This window comes from Megalobrama amblycephala, linkage group LG16 (genome assembly GCF_018812025.1).
Source record: "Megalobrama amblycephala isolate DHTTF-2021 linkage group LG16, ASM1881202v1, whole genome shotgun sequence".
NCBI lineage: Eukaryota > Metazoa > Chordata > Actinopteri > Cypriniformes > Xenocyprididae > Megalobrama > Megalobrama amblycephala.
The window spans coordinates 43,793,017-43,801,976 of NC_063059.1; the positions used below are offsets into that span (position 1 = coordinate 43,793,017).

An 8,960-nucleotide genomic window follows, 5' to 3' on the forward strand; every position below is an offset into this window, starting at 1 on the left:
TAATGTTTGACCTTTTATTGAAAGTAGCCTACATTTACCTGTTGATGCCTTCACAAGCTCCTATAAAAGCTGTTGAGCTATCGAATACTAGCCTCGGATAGTTACAGTACATCTATACAGTATGTCTTTAACAGTTTTTTGTTTTTTTTAGAAAAATAAATACTATGAAGATAGTTTCAGTTATGACTTTTTTCACTTTATTTTTTTTCGCCTTCTAAATATTTTGTGCACAATTTTGGGAATGCTGGATCACAAAAGTCAATAAACACCATTGACTGTTATTACCATCACACCTCGTCACACTGATTTATAGACACACCCGTTTTGCACACGTCACTGAAACACAGAACCAGGAAACATGAATCACATGAGTTCAGAGAAACTGAAACTGAAGTGTAGTTGAGCTGTTGTGTGTTTGTGTCTCTGTGTTCGTGCTGTAAAATGGCAGAAGCCAAAATTTCAGTGGATCAGAATCATTTCATGTGTCCAGTGTGTCTGGATCTCCTGAAGGATCCAGTGGCCATTCCCTGTGGACACAGTTACTGTAAGATCTGTATTACAGGCTGCTGGGATCAGGAGGATCAGACGAGAGTCTACAGCTGCCCTCAGTGCAGACAGACCTTCAGTCCAAGACCTGCTTTAGGTAAAAACACCATTCTGGCTGAAATGGTGGAGAAACTCAAGAAGATTAAACTTCCTGCTGACTGTTACGCTGGAGCTGGAGATGTGCAGTGTGACGTCTGTACTGGAAGAAAACACAAAGCCGTCAAGTCCTGTCTGGTGTGTCTGAACTCTTACTGTCAGAATCACCTTGAACAACATGAGAGTTGGTTTAAAGGAAAGAGACACAATCTGACTGAAGCCACTGGACGACTGCAGGAGATGATCTGCCCCAAACACGACAAGATCCTTGAGCTTTTCTGCCGCACTGATCAGAAGTGTATATGTGTGCTGTGTATGGATGAACATAAAAACCACGAAACTGTATCAGCTGCTGCACAGAGGACAGAGAAACAGGTATGACCTTCAAGAGGTCCCATTATGTTCATTTACAGGCTTATAATTTTGTTTATGGGGTCTACTAGAATACATTTAGATCATTTAATGCCTGTTTGGGTTTCAATTTCATTAAAACCCGCCATCTGAAAATTGCAGTCCACTCTGATTGGTCAGTCAGTCTCAGTCTGTTGTGATTGGAGGAATGCACTGGAAGAATTGTCACTGGGACAGTGCAGTGACTGCTGATTATATACTCTCGTAATGATGATTGACAGGACTGAATGATTAGACTCCTCCTGAACCAACGTTTGAAACTTTATTTATAACCTCTGACCTGCTTTGAACTGCATGGATCAGAAAGCAGTCGTTATAAAAGTGGGCGTTATTTAAGGCTGCATCCAAAATCGCATATTCTTTTGTGTTCTGCAAGAGAAAATCATACAAGTCTGTAAAGACATGAGGATGAGTACAATATGAAAGAATTTACATTTCTGGGTGAACTATCCCTATAAAACTAGACATTGATGAAATAATGCTGTAATATTAATATAATAATAATAATGCTGTAATATAATAAAAACCTATAATCTTATCTCAGATCTTTAACCCCTCAATCTCAGCACTGATACTGGATTCATATCTGTTTACCTGGTGATTTATGTGATGTTTCTCCTGTCATTGGTTTGTCCTTTAGCACCAGCTGAAGGAGACGCAGAGGTGTTTCCAGCAGAGGATCCAGCAGAGAGAGAAAGATCTTGAGCAGCTGAGAAAGGCTGTGGAGTCTCATAAAGTGAGTCTGGAGAAGAAGAGAAGTTTGAGAAGTCTCAGTCAGACTCACTGAAGCCACTGTGTGATTGTGATGTGTGTCCTAACAGCGCTCTGCACAGACAGCAGTGGAGGACAGTGAGAGGATCTTCACTGAGCTCATCTGCTCCATTGAGAGAAGCCGCTCTGAGGTCACACAGCGGATCAGAGATCAGGAAAAGACTGCAGTGAGTCGAGCTGAAGGACGACTGGAGCAGGAGATCAATGATCTGAGGAGGAGAGACGCTGAGCTGAAGCAGCTTTCACACACTCAGGATCACATCCGTTTCCTGCAGGTAACAGAGATCTAGAAGAATAGGATCATAGTGGACTTGAGCAAGAGACTCACAGAGAAACATTTCATGAGAGCAGAATGAGCCGTTGACTGAAGTGTTGATCTGTGTGTTCGGTTATTATATAATCATCAGTCAGACTCTCATCTGATCTTCTTCTTTTGAGAGAAACACACTTACAAATTCATTTCAGTTTCCAAACAGCAACACCTCAAAATTTCACCAATATTTAAACTTTTTTTTTTTTAATATAACAATGTGAAATCCATGAACTTGATGGCAGTTTCATTACTAAAGATTAACAAGAGCTGCTCAAATCTGACAGTAGTGCAGGTTATTGGCTGAAGTGTGGAGGTGATGAGCTTTGATTTCTGTTTTCTGTAGAGTTTCCAGTCTCTCTCAGCTCCTCCTGAATCTACAGACGTAAATGACGATCCTTTCAGTTCTCTCTCCTCTTTTGATGTTGTGAGAGAATCTGTCCGTCAGCTGAGAGACAAACTGGAGGATTTCTGCAAAGAGGAGCTGAAGAAGATCTCTGACAGAGGTAAAGTCCTGGAGCAGTTGTTCAAAAAGTTTAATCTGGATCAGAATTATATGAATTTGGAAATCCCATGTTTTGCTATTCAGGATCAGGTAAAACTTTTGTGCCAGTTTGGATTGGATCACCCTGATTCAGATACACTTTTTCAGATGACCAAATCTGGATTACTAGTGCTCTGCAGAGCCCCTGAAGGGACATGGCAATGGGAAAAATATGAGATGGGGGGAAAAATATTTCAGTGCTTTTGCATTTTCTCAGACAAGTTTTGCATAGTGTTCACTTGAGAAACTTTACGTTTGCAAAGAACTTTTGAATGGTTCATTTCTTATGATTGTGCCAATGTAGTTTGCAAACAGTGATAAACTCTTTAAATTAATATAATCTTTTAGTTTGATATTTACAGCTGTTTTTGGATTATTTTATGGCATCAAAATCCCTTTTCTACTTTACTGTAGCCTTCTGAAAGGGTTAATATGTAGCCTAATAATGTCTTCTTCTAATTTATTACTTTAACATTTAAACTAGTCAAGAGCAAAAAAAAAAAAAAACAATTTATTCTCGAGATTTGATCCAATCTGAAATCCAATCAGGTTACTTTTGAACAACTGGAACCTGGAGATTGATCTGCTCTCAGAAGATCATATTAGAAATGTCTTAGGAACGGATACAGGGATCATTTTCTCTTGACATGATAATTACACTCTTCATGTCTGTTGATTTCCACAGTCACTTTCACCAACATTGTTCCCAGAACCAGGAACGACTTCCTACAATGTAAGTCACTAAGAAAACAAGCAGAGAAACTCACTGAGTGTGTTCATGTTCTTCCTGTGAAAGAAAACATGATTTACAAGTTTAATAATTGATCATGTAAATGATGATTTGCACAGGATATCTGGTAAACTGTACAGAGACACTGATGATATATTGAATATGAAGAGTTCAGAAACATTAAAAGATCAGATTCATAATTCCTGATTCTGATGTGTTTTCTCTCCATCAGATTCCCTTCAGCTCAATCTGGATCTGAACACAGTGAATGAATATCTCTGTCTGTCTGAGAGGAACAGAGTGATTACTTACACTGACACAGATCAGTCATATCCTGATCATCTAGACAGATTTGATGAGTGGTTTCAGGTGTTGTGTAGAGAGAGTGTGTGTGGACGCTGTTACTGGGAGACTGAGAGGAGTGGGAATAATGGTGTGTCAATATCAGTGTCATATAAGAGCATCAGCAGGAAGGGATCGGGTAATGAGTGTGGGTTTGGATCTAATGATCAGTCCTGGAGTTTGATCTGCTCTTCCTCCAGATACTCATTCAGACACAATAACATAGTAACTGATCTCCCTGTAGTGTCCAGCAGTAGAATAGGAGTGTATGTGGATCACAGTGCAGGAACTCTGTCCTTCTACAGCGTCTCTGGAGACACAATGAGCCTCATCCACACATTCCAGACCACATTCACTCAACCGCTCTATCCTGGGTTTGGTGTTTATTATAAATCATCAGTGAAACTGTGTTGATGAATCAGAACAGACTGTAGAGAGATTTTACCCATAATGCTTTGAGCTCATGATGAATCAGTAACAGTGAGATGTTATAGAGTCTCTTATTTTCTCTTCATTACATTAATACTACAGCTGAACTTCTGTCAGTGAAATAACATGAAGAATAAATGTGTGTAATGAATCTTCATATAGACAGTGAGATCAGTGTGTGTGTGTGTCATCTCTTCTTTTCTCAAGCTCTATTTGTGTTGATGGAAATCACAGTCATTCAGTTGTTATTGTAGTGTCACATAAATCATTTTAATATTACTGTTAAAATTACCTTTAAACTGAAATGATAAATGATTTGCATGTATAATTCAATAAAAAATTCAATAAAAAGGTTTTTGTTGTTAAATTAATAAATATCAATTTATTAATAAATGTGAAATATATAAACCCAAATCATCTGATCATAGAAAGTATGAGCAAAATTATTCTAATCTAATCCAGTTTACTTTAAATAAACCTCCTCCTGAACAGACTGAATTTACAGACCTGTGTCCAGCTGTTCAAAAAGTTTAATCTGGATCCAAATGATCAAGATTTGGAAATCCCATGTTTTGCTATCCAGGATCAGATAATTCATCTTACATTTGTGCTGATTTTTCACAAAATATGCTTGGATCACTGTGATCCAGATAGACATTTATTCAGGGCCCAGTTGTTCAAAAGTAATCTGATCGGATTTTGATTGGATCAAATCTTGAAAAAGGGGTTGTTAAAAAAAAATTAAATAAAAAAATCTGAAATCGGATTAGATCATGAAATCCAATCTTGGTTTTGATCTGGATCAAATCTTCAGTTTGTGTTGTTCAAAACTTCTTTGTAAAATTGGAATCCCTAAATAATCAGGATTATCCTGATCCCAGCAGAAGAGAAGGTGGATTTTATGAACAAGGTAATAAAACTTTAAAATTGGTCAAAACATTTGGTAACACTTTATTTTAGTGGCATTGTTACGTTATACGTAGTAACTGTAGTAATAACTATAAATTATACATAATAACCCTGAATCACATGTAGTCGATTCAACCCGTTCTCATCAATCTGCATATAAAAAACACAACTTTACACTTTCCAATTGCATGTAATGCATACACCAAAGTCCAACTTTGTGTGCATGTGATACGCCAATCCTTCTCATTAACTTCAGTGTAGAGCAGATGTGTCCAAATACCACGCATCATCTTCAACGGTAATGATGTCACCAGCGAGGCTCAGTTCGCCCAGATCACCTGATGATTGTACATCTTCAAACAGGTAAGTAAGAGCAACAATCTTTTCTTGTAATGAGATCACAGTGTTAACGGTATTGCTTATTGTTTCTGCATCACGTTACATGGGGTCATGTGTCAAAATGGCAGCGTCTGTGTTCATATGGGTTGCTCAGTTAGCACAGCTGGTATCGTACCATTGACATTAGCCTAAGCTAACTTCTACTGTATATCGACCTGTTGCTGTTTGAAATATATAAAACAGTTTTTAATCATGTTGTGACATGTGTCTTCAGCTTTTAGACATGGCTGATGACAGCACTACAGATCAAAAGACCGAATTAGTGTTAGCTAACGTTTTTAGCTAAAATGGTAAAACAGGGAAAACAGGACGTTTGGTCTCCCTACTATAAATCGTGCCTGCAGAAAAGACATGTTAACCCAGATATAGCACACGTACTTCTGTTAAAGATCACTTCATCTGGAAAGCATGCTGTTTACAAACATCTTAAAGACATCTTCTAAATGTCTATTTGTCATCTGACAGGAAACGTCCTATAGACGTATTGCAGATGAGCAAACACTCTCAAAAATACATCTTCCAGATAAAAAACATACTATCAAATAGACATGTCCTAGATGTACGTGTGCTGTAATTCATGCTGCATCTATAAATGTTATGCAACTTGTGGGTGTGGACCCCAAGAGGTAACCTTAGCTAACGCCTGATCAGTATTTTGGATCATACAGTAAGGGTTGCCAGGTTTTCACAACAAAACCCGCCCAATTACATTTCATGGTAGGAACCCCTGTAAAAATCACGTTCTGGGTGGTAAAATCCACGTTTTTGACGGGGTTCCCCAGGTAAAATTCGCATTTCTGGGGCTAATATCATATTATTTGGGGTTGCTTCAACCTGCGGACATGAAAATCAACCCGCAGCAACAGTTTAAAAGTAGCCCAATTTCACAGGAAAACCGCAGACTTGGCAACACTGCATACGGCCTACATTCACTATACAATGATCTGAGATCTGCTAGAATAACAGGCATGTTGGTATACTACTAAGATTTAGGCTACATCCACATGAAGCCAGAGTTTTCCCTATCCAATCTTTTTTTTTCTAGTCTCAAGAAATATCTGTGTAGGAAACCACTGAAACCGACTCAAAACAATGCCAGTATACGTGTCAGACCAGTATGTGGCGCTGTAATTCTGCCAGAGATACACTAAAAATGGAGAATAAGATTTGGAGCATGTGCATAAACCTTTATTTTAGTAAAGATAATAGGCTCAGTAGCTTCTTCATCACGAACACAAGCATGTAGTCCACTATTGTTGTTGTTGTTGCTGTTTTATGCTGTTAGCGGCGTCTGACTAGGGTCGACACATGAAAACACAAAGGGCATCGTTAACAGATTTATCCACTCTGGGACCCGGTTTCAAAAAATAGTGGTTTCACCTTCTGAAAAAGCCGGATCCGTCTGGATGAAAAGTAATTAATTAATCAACTCCAGTTAGTTAATGCCTATTTTCACCCATCTACGTTTCATTTCATGCTATGTCCATAAAGAAACAAGACACAAACTCAGAAGCCTGAAGTCACAGGACGATCTAAAGTGGCCTGGTGGAAGAAGGGGGCAGCGTGTGTTCACAAGCAAACAGAGGAAAAACAGGTTCATCTGCTGGTTAGTGTCCATCTTATAAAAATTATGTCAAACACTTTTAGTGGAGAGTGATGATGTGTGATCTGGAGGAGGTGCTGGTTTGATAGTGCTGTTAGTACTCAATATTCTCTATACTTGCACATTCATAATTTAAATTAGCCTACATTGTAATGTCAAATACATTTAGGTTTGATAGTTAGGTTGTTGCAAGTTTGCCAAAGGTTTCAGTGTTTATTTTTGTAAATCAGGCAAAGAGTTTGAAAGAATTGTTCTAATGTTGTTCATGTTATTTTATCTAACTTCCAAACCATGTGCTAGTTCCTCCATCACAACCTCACCATGTACTAGCCACCAATATCCTGCTAAGAAGAAAAACTACTTTAAAAAACTTCTCATAATAAGGTGTGCTTGATATGAAAACAAGGAGTTAAGTAAAAAGGAAACATCAATTTACCTGCACTTTTGCTATCTTTAGTATCCAGCTAACGATGTTCCTTCCGAAATGCTTTTTCCACAGTCCACTAACATGCCTCAAATATTAAAGTTACCACAAGCTCTGTCCACATGACAGAAGCAGGAAAACTTTAGACAACAGCATCAGTGTTTCTCAGCAAAATCACGCGGTGGTTGTTCAGTTTCACAGTTAAGTGGGCAACACTACTGACAACCAGCACCTACACAGAATCTCAGGGGTCATGGGTTTGAATGCCCATTTCCAACTATCCTTTCACCCTTTGCCTGCTCTGCTATTAAAAGTGATGGAAACGCCACAAAAGAAGTCAGTGGTGGTGGAATTGCAATGTTGGATTTCTGGTATGTTTGTATTTGTCTCTTTCTCTCTTTGAAGATTGTAATATGCAGAGGCTTGAGGACCTTCTACAGGATTCAGAGGGAATTAATGGTCAAGATTTTGCTCAGCAGACACCATTGTCCAGTTGGTGTCAAAGACAGAAAGAGGTCCAACAGGCGAGGCCACAAAACCTTGCCAACTTCTGAGAACATCGTCCAGATGACATGTAATCTCTGTCATGTGAGAGAAGCCATTATTTATGTGTCCTTTTTACAAAAACTTAGTGTACAGATACAATAATATGGTTAGTGTTAACTGTAAGGTTATTCATAACACCAAAGCTGGCAATACCTTGAGTACTACAAGGCTTTAAAAGGTTACTTAGACAGCAGATTCCCCAAAAACAGTGTTTATTGTCCAAAAACAGCAAGTGTAAAGCTGTTTTTACCTTTAGTTCACAGCTCAAGAAAACCAAACATGCACTTTGTTGAGGTTAGACTAATCAACTGATCATCATTACAGCATCCATTAGATCTTGACCAGTTACAACAGAAACACTCACTGAACCTAAACTGTCTGACTTTTAGACATTTTGAATGATGAATAGCAAATAGTCTCAAAGGGTCTCGAAAACTATGCCTGAAAGAGTGTGAATGAATGAGGTGATGTAATCATCTGTAACACTTCCCAGTGTGCAGTGAAGAATTCATAAAGAGGGGTCGCACATTTAAAGTGTGTTTATTCTGCAAAACAGGAATTAATAGTTTTACTTGCGGCTCTCGTGGTTATCAAACACCATCTTACATCACATCTTTATCCCAGCCTCAACTTCACCACAACCTGCTGGAAAACTATTAGACTGTAACATTTCAACGCTATATTTAACTACAAATTATATGCTCTTTTAAGGCTTATATTTTTTGAGTGCAAAACTCAATCATTGTGCTACACATCTTCCAGCTTTATCACAGCCTCAACACATCACATAAACATTATCCAAAAAAAAAAAATTATTGTTTCTTTTCCTTGACTAAATTTAAATATAATATAATGAAACCAAGATTTATAAACAAATGCTTTTCATTTACAACATACATG

General features: G+C 38.1%; 1 protein-coding gene across 1 annotated transcript; it reads left to right on the forward strand.

Annotated features, from left to right (window-relative positions):
* The first annotated feature begins 397 nt into the window (after positions 1-397).
* LOC125249091 (tripartite motif-containing protein 16-like) lies at positions 398-4,164 on the forward strand. The gene is made up of 6 exons (XM_048161292.1): positions 398-1,017; positions 1,694-1,789; positions 1,875-2,099; positions 2,481-2,640; positions 3,364-3,411; positions 3,641-4,164. Exons 1-6 carry the CDS (start codon positions 442-444, stop codon positions 4,162-4,164), a joined length of 1,629 nt encoding a protein of 542 aa, XP_048017249.1. The 5' UTR covers positions 398-441.
* Positions 4,165-8,960: the final 4,796 nt, after the last annotated feature.